The sequence below is a fragment of the Apteryx mantelli genome, chromosome 1 (genome assembly GCF_036417845.1).
Source record: "Apteryx mantelli isolate bAptMan1 chromosome 1, bAptMan1.hap1, whole genome shotgun sequence".
Lineage (NCBI taxonomy): Eukaryota > Metazoa > Chordata > Aves > Apterygiformes > Apterygidae > Apteryx > Apteryx mantelli.
In genome coordinates, this window is record NC_089978.1 from 13,114,174 (window position 1) to 13,130,194 (window position 16,021).

The window sequence follows — 16,021 nt, forward strand, 5'->3', positions numbered from 1 at the left end:
AAATTTGCACTAAGCAGTGTAATTATGGAACAGCTGGGAAACTTGAGCTGTATGAAAATCAAAAGTAAACAATCACTGTAGCAGCCAAGATGACATTTTATTGACAAATCACTACAGAAAGCTGATGCAACTACTGCTTTGAACATTTTTGGCTTCAGATCAGGTAGACAGACATTGAAAAGCCTTTTCTGAGGTTACTGTTTTAAAGGAAATTCCAATTAATTCTTGTAATACATGTGTCAATTTTTTTTCAAATAAAGTTTTTGCAATAAAACTTCAGTCCCTTCTATAAAGCTGAAACTTAACCATTCTTTTAGTATTCAGTGCAAATGGTAATTAACCACTTCAGTGCTGCAGCTGAGAGGTACATCTAAAGCACCTGAGTACAAAAAGAACTGGCTTCTGGCAAAAAGATGTAGCACCCTACCATCCCCCTAGCACTTTTAACTTAAAAGCAAACACTGTCCTTGCCCTTCCAAATTTATTGAACCTGCTGCTAGACAGGTAACTGCTATTCCCAAGTGTTGGTTCCTCTAGCCAAGTTTCCTTAGGGCTAAGAATTTAAAGGCAAGATCATCTGCATAGAATAAGAAATTCAAATTTCAGCTGCTACAGTAAAGTTGAGTTTAGGTATTATCTGCAGCTGGAACAGCAGGAAAAGTTTTATGAAATCTGGGTTTGTTTAAAATGTAGCAGAGTTGTAGAAAGTAGGCCACTAACAAGCTTCCTTTTAAAAAGCAATTACTATAACTAATTTAGACTTTTTTTCTGTGTTCAGTCTCTGGAGTCATTGAAAGTGCAGCACTAGCTGCATCCAACTGCTACCCCCTTTCAGTAAACAGCATGGGAGGCAAGAGCCTGTGTCATTCAATGCAAATAAGTCAGAGGCTTGTTAAAGCATAAGGATTATAGCATATAGCCTCTACCATCTTATCTTCACCCAGGGCACTGAAGGGGTGCTTTTCCACTCCAGTGCAGAAGCCTTGCATGAATGATCTCATCCCTTTCTCCTATCATAATCAGAATGGAAGAGTAGAGAAACATTTTGCTAGTAGCAAGCCACAGATAACTGCAAGCTCTGTTTTACTCACCTTTTCAGTTGCATAGGGTATTGTAGCAAGAGGAAATAAGCCCTGCCTGCAGCTGCTCCTTTCAACACTTAGTTACATCAGTTTTATTTAAATGCTATGACATTCTGTACAGAATAAGCAGCTCCCCTCTCAAACTTGAATATCCAGTCAAGTCACATAAGGAAGCAGAGGAAACAGCTGATAATCCACTTCTGGTCAAACCACACATTCTCTGCCCTTGTTTTAGCAAGCTCTTCTGCAACACCAAGCTAGGCAGCTAAGTTTAGGCAGTCCTAAGCTTTGCCATCACATTTCCCAGGAGGGCAAAATGGACTGAATTGATAACAGCAGTCTTTAATGTTCTACTTTTCCTGTGTGCTTTTACACTAATTTTCAAACAACATGCATTTTTTCAATTTATAGAGCAGTAAGGAAAGTTATAGAATTACTTGTTTATAATTCTTAATTACTGCAGTGAGAAGTCAGAATAGGTTAAGGTCCTTTTTGTATCTGATTTAGAAGAACCATCTTGTTCTTCCTCAGCCTTGCAGCAATGTCACCAAGACCTAAAAGAGATGAAGCACATATTAGCACCACTTTCACTTAAAAAACATCTTAATTCAGCTGTCTTCCTCACATTAAAGTCTAACACATGAACAAGTCTTACAGTCTGAAACAACTTAATTTCAAAGCAGAGTGCTGATAAAAGCATTAATCCAGGGAACATGTACATCTCTTATTAAAATGTAAGGGACAAAGCATCATTTCCAAAGCAGCTCTGATCACAATCATTTCATCTTTCCTATTACCACAGTGTCCATGGCATTCCACTCCTCCCCCACCCATCTCTTCTGGATTACTCTCTCCAACACCTCCATTTATCTCAGGTATACTGTACTCCCAAGGCAGAAGGAAGTAGCACCTAAGTTACAAGGCTGCTCATCAGCACACAGTTTTATCATGTTATCTGTTCTCTTCCAACTTCACATGCTGCAGAAGTCAACTCAGTTCAATCTGAAACCAAGTAACATCTTTCTACAATAGCATCTCAAATTTGGGATGTCAGTAAATAAACATCCTTTTTCACTCAAACAGGCCTGGCTACACTAAGCTTATCTCCTCAGAAATAGACCACAGCACACACCAAGTGTCCAAGGCATCCTGCAGAGGATTTCAATATCAGGTCACTGCGTTAAGAGCTGCTGGTTTTTCAGCCATGCAAACCCTCTTTGAGGTGACCTTGAATTTCTTTCAAATACCAGCAATTTTGCTAAGCACTGTTCTTACCTTCAGATTCACTCTGGCTGCACTAAAATGTTGCTTCTTGCCCCTCTGATATCGTCAGTGACTCAATAGCAGACACTGTGGATCAAAAAGTCAGATTTGGTTAGTAGAAATGAAAAGCTGGAACAAGTCAAAGTTAGATGCAAACTGCATTGAGTGGCCTTTTCTGCCTTCTCCCTTCTTGCCTTTTTTTTGTATGGGTCACAACTTCCCTCAACAGCAACTTCTGGAGTTACCTTAGGTCTGAATTACAGCCCAAGGTTCTGACTAGAATAATGTCTCAGCAAGAACTTGTTGTCTTACCTTAAAGCAAAGCAAGGGAGCACTGTCTCTGATCTTTTACATTAAAGCTTTATTCCCAGCAGACCTAGTGCCATACAATGTGGCAAGTCAAGAGTCTGATGGCCTTACTTTATGGTCATGTCCACAGCTCACCAGAAACAGTAATATCCTAGCAGCCTTGGTAATGACCAGATACTCCTCTTTCTTACTGCTGTTACCAACTCAGATCTGGGAGTTAGCCCACACTCAATATTTAAATTTCCTGTCTTTTCTTGTTAAGGACTGTCAATCATGCCACTTAAGTTAGGTCAAGCTGTGTACTAACCAGCTTAGAATGTTAGGAATCCCAAGTACAAAAGAATTCCTCACAGCTGGTATCAGTCTTTGCCTCAGACACTAGTAATACAGATTACACAGATGTCAGACTTAGGCAGCAAACTAGACATACAAGCATAACTTCATATGCAAATAAGCAGCCTGCCCAAATCTAAGTGATCACTATCTAGCAGTCTCTATTACTCAACAACACTTTCTACACTTTTCTAGAACTGTCTACTGAAGTTTCAATGTCATTCTGAAGTTATGTTTGTGCGTTAACTCAGTAAAGTTGCATGAAATCTTCCGAATTGACAAGTAATTCAGCACTTACCTGCCAAAAAAGTTGTCATCTTCCAGCTAATCCTCTTATCAAAGCAAAGTTCAGCTTATTCAGTATTCTAAAGTACCTTTAGGAAAAGAAATGTGAATGCACTTAGGAGAGCTCATGTCCAGGTCTCACACTTCCTATATGAATTAGAAAGCCATTGCATTCAAATCCTTGAAGAGGACTAAAGGATGTTTCAGCAGAAATACCAGGTTTAACAGACACAGCAGAATGAAAACCAACGATGCCAAGTGCTGAACTACTGTAGCACTGTTTTTTGAACATCCCATCAGGAGAATACTGTTGGGTGCAGATACCATACAGTGCAACAGCTGCAGTAGTTTGAAATAAAAAGTGCATAATTTTAGTTTGTTAACCACTAGGTGCTAAGTGTTATATATAGGAGTTTGAATTTTAAAACAGGTCATTGGTTATTATAAAAACTGTCATGCAACTAAAAGGGAAAAGAGAATCTATTATAACTTCACCTATGAGGAACAGCTTCAGAAATCGTTTCAGTTATTTTATATATCCCTACAATAAAGCATTTCATACTTCTTACCATATTTTGTTTTATTTTATATTCTAGAGCTAAGCACCCAGGAATTTTAATGGTCCAGTAATAAGTGGCTGAGTTGTTCAGGAATTAAGAACTTTGAAATGCAAAAACAATGTTGTGTTGCTCAGTATGAAACTACCAAGTATCTACTTAACACAGAACAGAAAAAAAATGCAGCATGTTTATGAAGTTACTTTAATTTCAGACAGACACCACAGTGCTGTTTCTTTTTAACTGGTACCTGTTTAAACAAGTAACAGTAAAGAATTCTTCCTTTAAGATTAAAAGGGAACAGACTGTTTCAATTGACCCCCAAAAAATTAAACCACAATAACTAGAAAGGTTTTAGAAAACAAGGTATCTACACAAAAGTCTCACTTAAGTTCAAACTGTATGATTCAACATGCAAGTTGCATTTGAAATCCCAGATCATAAAACATGCTATTTTTTGACTCTTACCAAACTTTTCCATTTGCATCTCTCTCTCATTCATATCAAAAGCATAGAGTCAGTACCTAAAGGAAAATGTAAGCATTATTTCCATTCCTAGAATATCAAATTAAGATCTGTCTTGCAGTTTTTATCCCACAGAGCTAACAAGTAGCTCAATGGGTAAAGCAAAACTACAAGTTTATTCTGTGAGGCGTTTCCAACGACAGGAACCTACAGAAGAGATCCTATCGGGATAGACCTCAACTTTTCCAGTACTATAAATTAATACAGTAGATAAAAATCAAGTAGACTGACAAGTTGTCTTGCTTCAAGATACTTAGAAGGATATATACAAATTAGAATACATTTGGGGGAAGGAGACATGAGACACTAGTATCATCAACGCTTGGGGAAAAAAGATCAATACTTGGAAAAGATGAAGTAGCAACTCCTTCATTAGAAAAAAAAATCACGCAAGTGAGCTAGTAGGATGTGAAATGCATAAAGATAACTACAAGTACTAGCAACATTTTTAGTGTGAAAAGCTAATGCTACCTGAAAGGCAAAGAACAAAGGGAATTAACCTGAACAGAAAATTCTTCCTGTGACTTTAGTCAAGTGTTTGCTACTTGCAGAAGTAAAATTATCAAGTCTAGTTTGATAATTTCAGTTTCCCTTTGACAAATTTGTGCAAGTATTCTTTTGACAAACCAAAGTTAGAAAGAAATCCTTTCCTTAACAGAATGAGAAGGAACACTACATTGAAATATAGTAGCAGTGTTGAGAGAAGTCCCTGAAACATTCCACAAGTCAGTAAGCTCGATAAAGAGTTCCGGTCACTGGAAATCAAAGCCCTCCCATCACTAAGAAATAGGCAAAAGTTTGCATCCTACTAACCTAGTAGGGGCTTCGTATTTCTATTAAATGGCTTCTTTATTTCTTCTCAGTTTGTTATCTAAGCATGTACCACCTAAAGAAAAGCCACATCATTACAGGATTACAGACATGTATGCATATACAAAACAGAAGAATCTAGAGCAATGCTGGAAATAACTATAAATGGTTCCTGATGATCACTCTCCCTGGAGTCGCACTTACAGCTACTAGTATGCCCAAGTATTCATTATCCTATTTGTCAGCTCTCAATTAAAGGCCTTTTTAAAAAACATACAAAAAAGTCACGCAGAACTATCACTATCTTTCTGTTCACTGACACAAAACACAGCATATTAAATATTCATAATGGATGCCCACAATAAAGTGCAATGAAAAGAACGCTTATCTAAGATTTGTTCAGAAAGGCTGTTTTCATTCACTGTCTTCAGAGCAGTTGAACATTTTGCCAATCATCACAACAATACAGCATTTTAAAATTTTGGGGAAGATTAGCTCTGTTTTATTCAGCAACATTGCACCCTTTCAGTTGAAAGAGTACAGGCTAACAGCTCAGCAAGTTAAGTAACACAGCTAACCTGCAAGAGGTAAAGATTTAAAAAAAAAAAAGGAAAAAAAAAAAGGAAAAACCACCCACACACCCTGCATTGCCTTGTATTTCCTGCAGGCTGCAGAGAACTACTGCAGTTCATGTGATTTATATTAACCTACATATCATGACCAAAAACTTAGAATAGAAAGTTTTCTTCTTTTCCACATGCAGTATCAAGGAGACTGATGCTACATTAAAGGATGAATATCACTATGGGCAAAGATAATAAAATGGATTCTAGTCTGGTATACCACAATACTGCATGGTTTTCTTTACCTAATGTGCAGATATGGACTGGAGGAATAAAATATCCCTCAGAGCAGTGTAGCAACCTTATTTCAACAACAATCAATCATATTAACTTACCAAGACGTTAGGACAGACTGCACATTCAAGTCAGCTTCCTAAAAAGAAAACAGGGAATTGCTGCATCTGAGAATTAGTTTCAAGTTTCCTCATCATTTTAATAATTTTAGGAAGATTTAGGTACTTTCTTTAATTTGCAAGAGGAAGCAGGCAGGCTGCAGTCAAGTTATGCTGCCTTAATGTCTAAGTGCTAATGCCAAAACACAGAAGCATTTCTTTTGAAGCCAGAGACATGGTCTCATCCATCAAAGTATTAACAACAACCACTTGCAGTTAAAAAATTAGAGCACTATGGCACAGAAGGTACAACTTTCACAGGAGTCACCTAGAAGTCAGTTGGTACTGTGAGATACAGAAAACACGTAAGGGATACCATTTTAAGATAGATTACAAATAAGCTTTCCTAAACGATCTGCAAAAACGCAGCACTCCATGCCTTTTTTCTTCTAGCTGCCAATCCTGTATCCTTTAGCAAACACAATCCAGAGTTCAAAGCCATCAAAACAAGCTAATCCTTGGGACTACTTCATAGTAGGCAGCTATGGTCTGAAGTGCAGCTAAGAACTGTTTTGCTAAGCCTGTTACAGGCCTCATTGTCACCACTGCAATTAGCTTTGCAGCGAGGAAAGCATAACCTGTTACTCCTCTAGCCACGTTGTTCGATTTCAGACACACAGTGAGTTGTGTCTATTTGCTGAATAACGAGGCATAACAATCAACTTTGGACAGTGTCTGTAGAATAGCTTCTATTTTTAAGCCTAACCAACCACATTATCAGAAACATTTCACTAGCTGCCTTCTAGTACTTGAATTTGAGTTTCAAAATAAAATCTTGTTCCTTTGGAAAAAGGCAACTTAAATCTAAGACCTGAGTTCATATGACCCTCATCCAACTATCTCCACCTTGACAAAAACAACCATTCCCTCAATACTTACCTTAACTACAGAGGCTTTTCACCATTTCAGACATGTCACAGGAACTCCCCTTTAAAGAGAGAAATATTTTAGTTCACTGATTTAACTGCTATACTTACTGTATAAAAACAAAATGTGAAATACATCAGTGAAGAATGGTTAAAATGACAAGTATCCAAATAAGAAACTTTTAATCTGCTTGTTTCAACAGAAATACCAAGTTTAACCAGAACATAAGCACAAAAACAAATGATGCCAGCTGCTGAATTATTGTAGCACTTTTTCCACACCATCAGGTAAATACTGCTGGATTCAGATACCATAAAAGTTAGTCTGATCATTCGCTGTGGAAGTCTAAAGTACTCCCCTAAAGAAACCCAATATCCTCACACTGAAGCTCAGCAGAAACACATCAGAACTTACCTCTTTCACTAACAGGCTCAGTATTTTCCACAAAAATGCAGTGAAGTAACAGATTTGCACTTCAGAAGGCCAGGAAACAGTTGCAAGAACTGAAGTAGTCCAAAATAGTTACAAACAACTGCTCACTGTGGCAGAGCTGGTGAACTCAACTGAACAGTCTGGAAAGGAATCAGTGTAACTGGATTACATATCTGCAAATACAGAACATGAAACTGATGCCCTAGATTCAGTATCTGCATGTATTCTACTAGTAACTCATTCAAATATTGTCCCTTCACATAAGTAACACAACTAATATGGTGATCAGCTGTGGGTTGCAAAGAAGGGTTTTTTCTAAGCACTAGGTTCCAGGTTTTTGTCTACAGCAAGAGACAAAAACTGAACAAGTGCTGAAACAAGACAAACACATCAGCTTTCATCTTATTTTCCACTATTTTTTGAAACCGCATTTGAACAGTACACAAAAATCCAAGCTATTTTTCAGTCTCTGCTATATACTTATTCCATTAGCAACTGTCACCTTCCATTATTTCTGTTTGTAGAGGGAGGTATAATTTGGACTAAGGTAATTGTGGCAAGAAATTCAGTATCAGATATATTGTTTAAGAGCAATTTATACTGTGTCAGACTGAAGTGTTATCTAGTCCAGTACCCTTACTATAGCAAAGGCTAAAAGAAGATGCCCTGTTTCTATCCTCTTACTCGAGGAAGTATGTTCCTGTGAGGTATCATTACTTGCCCAGCCTTTGCTGCCTGCAGCTCAGGACTTCCCACATCAAAGATGTTTTGCTATTCAGTAATCCTACATGGTATCGGAGTCCTACATGGTATTTCCCACTCCTGAACCCGCACAAACTACAACATCCCGTAGTAAGAAGTTTCTCAACTTTCTCTCTCTCTCTCTATATATATGCACAAGACTGCTGCCTTCTGATGTGCTCTCTGTTCTTGCATAGGAAGCAGGAACGAAGAACTGACTCCAACAAGATGGCATGCACAAAGATGGAATTTTACCACAGGAAAGTGACCGAAAGCAGCAGCTGTATGATACACACTGGTACAGAAAGTGATGGTGGGGTACCACCAGGAGACTAAGTGCACAGCAGTTCTCAAACTCCTTCAACTTGGGAGGGCTCCAGGCCATGTTAGGAACAAATCAGACATTTTAGATTGCCCTGCAGCATTCAACACCTGGTCAAACAGAAGTATTTCTATACACAACTTCTCACAAAATCTGCATTTAACAGTTTTTCAAGATTTTGAAGTTCTAGTTTTCATTCAAACACAGGTTCTAATCTTGGTTAGATTGGTAAAAGCAGAGATGTTGCACAGAACTCAATCCCATGAAGATTCACATGAAGACAATCTGCATGGATTTGAAACATGGTAATGGATTCACTTGAATTATGGAAAACTTTCAAAGACATTTTGTAAATTAAAGCAAAAAAAGCTACCTGAAGGAAATAGGAATTCAAAACCAAGTAATAGCTTACCTCTCACACCAAGAAAACTGAGCAGTATTCCATCTCCCAAAGGCAACAAACTGAAAATTAAAAAAAAGAAGGTGATAAAACACCTGTCAGATATAGTTGAATAACTCAAGACTTAAAGCTGAAAACCAGGTTTCAGCAACCAAGATAACACTTGTCATAAGCTCACTTTTCATGTCTATTTATTCAGTTCTAATCAGAATTAAAATTTAGTTCATTTCTGAGTCACTCAGCAGTTGAACAGAAAAATTCATCATGTGAACTACAGAATGAGTGGGACTCCACACACCATCTTGCTATGCCTTACCCAGCAAGACCCCCACTCCTAGATCCAAGATGAGTCTTTCAAGCCATACAGAATATTTCTGATGGAGACGCCTAAAAGAGTTACATTTAGCCATTAACTTTGGACCAATATTAAATATGATGTTCAACTACTGAAGAGTAAATTTTGCAATCTTATTCCCTAGAGCTAACAAGTTGCATTAGTGAAACCTCAAGCTTTCTTTACCAATATCTGGAACCCTAATCCAAGCACATAAGCAATGCAACTTGTTGAACTCTCATTAATACTAGAATACCTGCAGTAAATCTCCTCAGTTTGTCAACTACATTTTGAAGGAAGTTAAAAGAACAGATAGAGTTGATCTTTTTTGACAACATCCCTGTTCAGCAGACAGCTTCTACCCACTAAAGAGCTGTTAATTTGCTGATGACAGCAATTTGGTTATTATAAAGTACTTCAGTAAGGCATATTGCCCTTTGGTAGTTTGCTTCTTGTTGATTCACAGGTGAACTTTTTGAACATAATTTTCAAGTTCTACTGCTATCAAGGCAGTCTTGTGATCTAGAAGTTAGCAGTATTCAGACCATTTCTCAGCATTTGCTAGTCATGTCTCCAACTGACTAAAACACCTTTGAGAAAGGAATTTGCAACTGTGGACAACTTCAGTCTTTTGTCTAGTCACATTCATATCACATCATTAGCATCCTGGACCAGGGAGAGGAAAAGGGAGAAAGGACAATCTTTTCATCTAAGACTCCTTCCACTGCTACAGTTCTAAAATAACCTATCATTAATCCAATTCAGCAATAGAAAATTAGTTTTCCCAAAGTGTTATTACTGTGGATGTAAGAACAGACTATAACCTTTAACACAAGAATTCATGTTTATTGTATTAATAGCATTTTGCAATAAGCTTCTATCCAAGTTAAGAGTCTACTTCTATGAGCATTTTATTCTTTTTTTGTTGGTTTGTATCAGCTTCGCTTAAGTTTTCTCTTCAACCCCTGCTCTCCCCATTGATGAAGTCATTAGAATATCTTGAAGTATAACCTGCATCTCCCTAAGATACCGAAAAATAATCCCCCAAATAGCTCTCACCAAGAGGGAAAGGGGCTCTAGTTTAAGTTTCTCTTAATGAAGAATATGGGCATACACATGCATGTGCGCACATGCACAAATTCTTCCATACCACACAGCTGCTGAACTGCAGCATTTGGAACTTATTTTCTTATTTTTAGTTATAGATTATCCATTGGTTATACAAGTTAAGTTGCAGAAGCTAGTGTTCAAACAGGGTTGTCAGCCACAGAGCCAAGGCTACTGGTACAGGACAGCACAGAGCACTCTTAAGAGCTTAATAAAAAGACATATTATTTCTGTAGTTTAAGTTTCACACACAAACAAGCCAAATATACTCACCTTAAACCAAACCCGATTAGGTTCCTTGGCTGATAGTACAATGTTCACTGAAGAACAACCATTTAAGCCAAGAAGGCAATGAAAGGTCTGTCAAGTACGACCACCGCCACCTCATTTGTTAGCTTTCCATTCACTGAATTGAACCTTGCAGAAGCCAGAGTTCTCAGCATCATATTCTTCATTTTCTACTCCCATCACTCTGTTGATTTTGCACGTTTCATTTCTGGCTTTGATTTTTTCTTGTTGGGAATTTTACTGCTTATAATGAAACAGCTGTTCTCCTAAGTCAATGAAAAATAGCAGTGTTCACAAGTCTAGTTTTGAGATAGTTTGAAGTAAATGTTCTGGTAGTAACTTTGCAAGCTTCTGAGAATTCTTCACAGAATTCCAGAATCTCTGCACATTCCAACATTATTTCATAGAGGAGGATATGGGCTCTCAAAGCAACTTCCTTCTGTATTACAGATCAGGATCACAGGCATCACACAGAGCAAGCACTGAATCCAAACTCAATAATTAAGTACTTTTTTTTAAACTAATTCTTTAGCATCAGAACAGAAAGAAAGTTAGAGAGTTTGTGAAGTTAAGGAATATTTACTCACCACTACTCTGGCATCGAAGTCTTCTTGATTATCAGAATCCAAGCTGTTATCACTGAAATATAATATTCAAATCAAGGTTTGTACTTTTACAAGAATAATCTGCACACTTGAGACTATCTTCCTACCAGAGCCCCCAAGTTTCTCTTGATGTGTATGGAAGTGTACAGCTTGAAAGTGTAAAATAATTCTGCTTCTACACTAGGTCGTTCTAAAAGGACCAATTCTGATGGCAGAATTATATCCTAGGTCTTCTAATACCCAGATCAAATAAAGATATGCCAGTCTGGATCAGCTGACTTGCATTCATCCTACTGAACTTAGTTTCTTCTGCTCTCTTACAAAAGTACAACTAATGATTGTTATCTTACAGGCTCAGCCAGATGCTTCAACTTAGGTAAGTTAGCAGTGTAGGTGATTACTAAAGTGAATAGGGATGAAAAACAGCTTTGTACTTCTGCAAAGTCTTCTAGACTCTCCTGTATTACAATGTTGAACGTATTTACAGCAATAAGTCATCTTGCTGATTTGTTGATCCCTTTATTTTATGTAAGAAAACCTATTTGATCATAAGGAAAGACTTTAAATGATACTTCACAGATGTTTTTCAAAATAAAAAGGAGATTCAAAAATGTTTTTGAATCTTTGCCATAAAACGCTCCACTTCTTTTATATGGGATAACAGTAGAATTTATTTTAGGAAATTTACATCACCTTTCTCACTTAATTTCTACCATGTCATTTTAATAAACAGCACAAACCACCACTTGAGACAACAACAAAAAAACAGGCCTCCGATTAAGTATACCCCACTCTACAAGCACAGAATCCCAAATGGCCAAGCATTTCGTTCCCCAAATAAATGATTTTGAACAGATTTCCATATTCAGATTACACAATGTATTTATATAGGTTAGAAGGACAGTGTAGGAATTGAACTTGATGAACTTGCAACTCAGCCACAGAACCGCATGCCACTACAAGCAACTGTATTACCTCAACTCCACTTTGAAAGTGGTATACATTACTGAATCTCAGAAATATTTAAGAGTTTTTTCACCAGTGACTGTCCTGCATCTAACCATTGAAGAGGACAGCCAGGCAATACACACTCAGACTGGGGTGGAGGGGCCAGGAACTTTTATACTGCCTAAGTATTTAAAGATTAGCCTATTAACTTACTTTGTCTCCTGGATAGGGGAAATGGGGCCTTCATCATCTAAATACTTGTGTTTCCGCACTGCCAGACATTCTCTTTCCAAGTCTTCGCTAGCTTGAAGGTTTTTTAAAGCCTTTTTGAGATGTTCTTCATATTTGAGCATTTCAATGTACTGGAAATATCCCTTTACAGCTGCTTGCTACAGAAAAAAATATATCAGACAAGATCTTAAATATCATTATAAAACAAAAAATAAAGCAGTTATATTATCAACTGAATTTTGACACCCTTGTACTTCAAGTTTTTGTGTTTCTCTTAAGAGAGTAAGCAGACTACTTAACAAGTGTCCTTTTTACCAAAAGTACAATGAAATCTGTTTCACAGTAGTTCAGTGAGACCCATTTTGTTAAGTAAAAGCACCATACAGCCAAATTAAATTCACTTTTTTAAAATAAGTACAAAAATAAAATGTTTCTCCTACAAACAGGAGACTCACCTCATAGCCAAGGACCATCTTTAAAGGGATATGTTTCTTCCCATAATGTTTTTCAACAAAAGGGAATTGAAAGCCTCTAGATAGAAGCCTTTTCTTTTGCTCTTGTGGTGATGCTGTCAGTGGTGGCCTCCCCATAGGCATCTGCGTGCTCTCATACTTTTTCTTCCTCTTCCCTGAGCCACTCTTATATTTTCGGTGTGCAGCAGCCTTAAACTTCTTTCCCCGGAAGTGATAGGCAAAAATGGCTTTCAAATTGAGCTTTGATTTCTGCTGTTTGGAAGTTTTAGATGATTTCACTGAACTTTGAGGGGACAGAGAGGAATCTGAACTTTCAGCATCAGGCACTCCTGCAAGAGATTCTGCCTGTTGCCTTGAAGGTCGCGATCTCATTTTTTGCTTGGAAGGTATAGTGGAGCACTTGGTATGGTATTCACTGTCACTGGAAGTGGAAAGATCGCTAAAGAAGAAACACTACTTACTTTCACAGGACTGTTTACATTTACGATTCATCATACAAGTTCTGTATATGAAGAATTTCAAGAAGCTAAACAAAACTCACATTTCTGAATCACTGCTGTCCAGAAAGGCCATAACTGAAGCAGTTGATTTATGTCTACTACTAAGCTCATCTGAAGATTCCTCAGGAGTGGCGTCCTTCTGCCCAGAGCCTGAACACTCCCTTTGTGTATTTAATTCACATTCATATACCTCAGATGATTCTTTCTGCTGAGTGAATATTAAATCTTGAGCATCAGAGCAATCAGAACCAGAAGCCTGAGATTCATCTGCATCAGTCATGTTTCAATTCGTCCTAAAATCAATGAGAATTCAAGAAATTCATAATTAAAGAAAATTTTAATGTTAATCAGATAACAAGCCTCCCCCTGCTCCATCTAACAGGGCTAGGTTATCAGAGCAATCTGTCAGGAAACTTGGACAGATTTTGCTATGAACTGCAATCAACTGTATTAGCCAGAGTAACAGTTAAGTTACAGCTACATATTGAGATACCCACAAAAGAGTTGGGAGTGATATGTATAGCTCTTCTGGTCCAACTGCCTATTCAAAGCAAGGCTAACTTCAGAGTTGCATCAGATTGTTCACCAACTTGTACAGGCCAGTTTCCAGTGCCTCCAAGGTCAAAATTCTACAACCTCTTTGGGCAACCTTTTACAAAGCTTTATCCCACTCCCTATAAGGGATAATTTTTCCCTTATACAAGAATACATACACATAGCCGACAGCATTTTAGAACTGCAAGATAGTTACAAGTGTAACACATAAATACTCACTTTCCTGTATTTACCATCATTTTAAAGTAACCTAAGTGTCATAACCAGGAGCAACTCAATCTTCCCTCTTCTATTCTTTCGCTAGCTCCATGGTACCTAAAGCCTCTTGGTGCTTGCTCTATCAACCAGATGCTCACTCACTGTCAACCCAAATGGAGACTAACTGCACAGAAAAGTTAGTTTCTAGTTGAATCACCAAGACAATCCAATTCGCTCTCCAGCTGCCCAAGTCTATGCAGAAGGGCCTAGAACACACAGCAGAGGGAACCTGACTTTCTGTGCAGTAGCCTAGAATCATTTCATCTGCTTGCTTGCTATTTACTAATCCCTAGTGCTGCATCTTGATAATTCTACAGTGCTTTCTACAGTTTCACAAACCCTTCACTTTGCCCAGTAATATTTCAAAGGCAGTAACACACAATTTAGCTGAAGACACTACAAGAAAAATCATCTTACATCTTTAGGTAACCTGCTGTTGTCATTTAGAGTAGTAGCTTCACATTTCAGAGTACAGATTATTACAGATTTGGGAAGAAGGGAAAGAACAAAAGTACAGGAAGATAAAGGTATGCAACAGGAAATCTAGAAATCTAGAAATACTGTAGATGTATATATAGACAAGCAGAATGAATGAAAACAGCAGGCTAGAACAAACGCTTTTGTAGCCAGATATTACTGGACAGTGACAGTCATCCCTACTCAAAGCAGTGAGTTCCATTTCCTCCATCCCATACAGCTAGAATGACTTCAAACTTATTCTCGGATCAAAGAAGGCATGAGTACCACACGTCTGCTGCAGCCTTACAGCAGTTATTAAATTTTAAATGGTCTATATTTAGCCAACTTTATTTGCATCATTTAACTGTTCAAGGTAGAACCTATTTGCTTGCCTTTTTTAAAATGAAAATGCAGGCTTGGAAACAAACATTTATGGAAATACAGGACGGCCCAAATTCATCCCAATGCCGTTAAATTAGCAGCACAGCGGCCCAATCTCCCCTTCATTGTCAGGAAGGGGAAAGTAACTCCAGAGAGCAACCCACGTCTACTTTCTAGGTGAACTCTCTTCATTGACTCGAGAGCAGCTACACTGCTACTAATTCACCTTGACTGACCAACGTCCTGACAAACGCAATGACCAGAAATTAACAACACAACAAACGTCAAAGCCACAAAAACATGCAATAACAGCACGTTAACTAGACAAGCTGTAGCTAATACTTACAGTAAGCAGCTCTGCACCATTTATCTTCGCTATTTCAGCTCTATTCTGAAGAGCGACTGGCACACCACAGTGCTAACCGTTCTCCTGTGGGGAGAGGAGGGGGGAATTGCAAACTAATCATCTCACACAGCCTTCTCCCCTCCCAAAGCCCTCCGTTACTCTGCTCGAGGTCACCTCGGGGCTGATGGACGCTGAACACGCCGCCCCCAGCCAAGCCCCACCAAGAGCGGCGCAGTGGGGTCGCCACCACGGCGGACATCTTGTACGTGAGCAAAGCGCCCCCGTGCCCAGGACACCGCACCGGGCACTGCTGCCGCCACCGCGAGGAGAGCCTCGGCACGGCGGCCACGCCGGCGGCCCCAGGCAGCGCTGCCCCCGGGGCGGGTCTAGGCCCTTCCCCGCGCAGGGGCAGGCAGCACCCCGCGGGCGCGCTCCCGAGTGAATCCCTGCCGCCGCCGCCGCCACCCCTCGGGCCCTCCCCGCCGCGGATGGCGGCGGATTCCGCCCGCGCCATCACTCACCAGCCGCCCGCTGCCCCCCTCTCCCGCGCAAAGAGCGCGAAATGGCCGCCCAGGCGCTTACATAGCACCCGGCT

The 16,021-nt window shown here is 39.0% G+C and overlaps 1 protein-coding gene and 8 non-coding genes across 10 annotated transcripts; all 9 read right to left on the bottom strand.

Annotated features, from left to right (window-relative positions):
* Positions 1-76: 76 nt before the first annotated feature.
* On the bottom strand, positions 77-15,989 carry TAF1D (TATA-box binding protein associated factor, RNA polymerase I subunit D). Of its 2 annotated transcripts, none has more exons than XM_067289514.1 (16): positions 15,948-15,989; positions 15,427-15,510; positions 13,469-13,720; positions 12,910-13,366; positions 12,437-12,612; positions 11,258-11,309; positions 10,656-10,936; positions 8,954-9,003; positions 7,461-7,618; positions 7,059-7,107; positions 6,123-6,160; positions 5,168-5,240; positions 4,298-4,353; positions 3,286-3,361; positions 2,358-2,432; positions 77-1,636 (listed from the first exon to the last, which is right to left on the bottom strand). In XM_067289514.1, the coding sequence occupies exons 3-7, from the start codon at positions 13,705-13,707 to the stop codon at positions 10,850-10,852; spliced, it is 1,011 nt and encodes a 336-aa protein (XP_067145615.1). In that variant the 5' UTR covers positions 13,708-13,720; positions 15,427-15,510; positions 15,948-15,989; the 3' UTR covers positions 77-1,636; positions 2,358-2,432; positions 3,286-3,361; positions 4,298-4,353; positions 5,168-5,240; positions 6,123-6,160; positions 7,059-7,107; positions 7,461-7,618; positions 8,954-9,003; positions 10,656-10,849. The 2 variants fall into 2 exon arrangements, with proteins under 2 accessions (XP_067145615.1, XP_067145622.1); XM_067289521.1 differs by having other exon boundaries at positions 3,286-3,611.
* LOC136991202 (small nucleolar RNA SNORA25) lies at positions 2,179-2,311 on the bottom strand. Its single transcript, XR_010883246.1, has one exon. It is a non-coding gene; the product is annotated as a small nucleolar RNA SNORA25 (small nucleolar RNA).
* Positions 3,469-3,607, bottom strand: LOC136991200 (small nucleolar RNA SNORA8). The gene has a single exon (XR_010883244.1). It is a non-coding gene; the product is annotated as a small nucleolar RNA SNORA8 (small nucleolar RNA).
* On the bottom strand, positions 4,403-4,535 carry LOC136991205 (small nucleolar RNA SNORA18). Its single transcript, XR_010883249.1, has one exon. It is a non-coding gene; the product is annotated as a small nucleolar RNA SNORA18 (small nucleolar RNA).
* On the bottom strand, positions 5,558-5,630 carry LOC136991199 (small nucleolar RNA Z40). The gene has a single exon (XR_010883243.1). It is a non-coding gene; the product is annotated as a small nucleolar RNA Z40 (small nucleolar RNA).
* LOC136991203 (small nucleolar RNA SNORA1) lies at positions 6,699-6,831 on the bottom strand. Its single transcript, XR_010883247.1, has one exon. It is a non-coding gene; the product is annotated as a small nucleolar RNA SNORA1 (small nucleolar RNA).
* Positions 7,235-7,368, bottom strand: LOC136991201 (small nucleolar RNA SNORA8). The gene has a single exon (XR_010883245.1). It is a non-coding gene; the product is annotated as a small nucleolar RNA SNORA8 (small nucleolar RNA).
* LOC136991208 (small nucleolar RNA SNORA40) lies at positions 7,726-7,851 on the bottom strand. The gene has a single exon (XR_010883252.1). It is a non-coding gene; the product is annotated as a small nucleolar RNA SNORA40 (small nucleolar RNA).
* Positions 9,142-9,213, bottom strand: LOC136991214 (small nucleolar RNA SNORD5). Its single transcript, XR_010883258.1, has one exon. It is a non-coding gene; the product is annotated as a small nucleolar RNA SNORD5 (small nucleolar RNA).
* Positions 15,990-16,021: the final 32 nt, after the last annotated feature.

What these genes read in the sequence shown, in the direction of transcription:
- TAF1D (XM_067289514.1), bottom strand. Translation starts at nt 13,707, where the DNA reads ATGACTGATGCAGATGAATCTCAGGCTTCTGGTTCTGATTGCTCTGAT. An exon ending in GACAGCAGTGATTCAGAAAT is followed by an intron (nt 13,367 to 13,468) that starts GTGAGTTTTGTT and finishes TTTCTTCTTTAG; the next exon opens with CGATCTTTCCACTTCCAGTG. An exon ending in ACTTCGATGCCAGAGTAGTG is followed by an intron (nt 10,937 to 11,257) that starts GTGAGTAAATAT and finishes TCATTGACTTAG; the next exon opens with GAGAACAGCTGTTTCATTAT.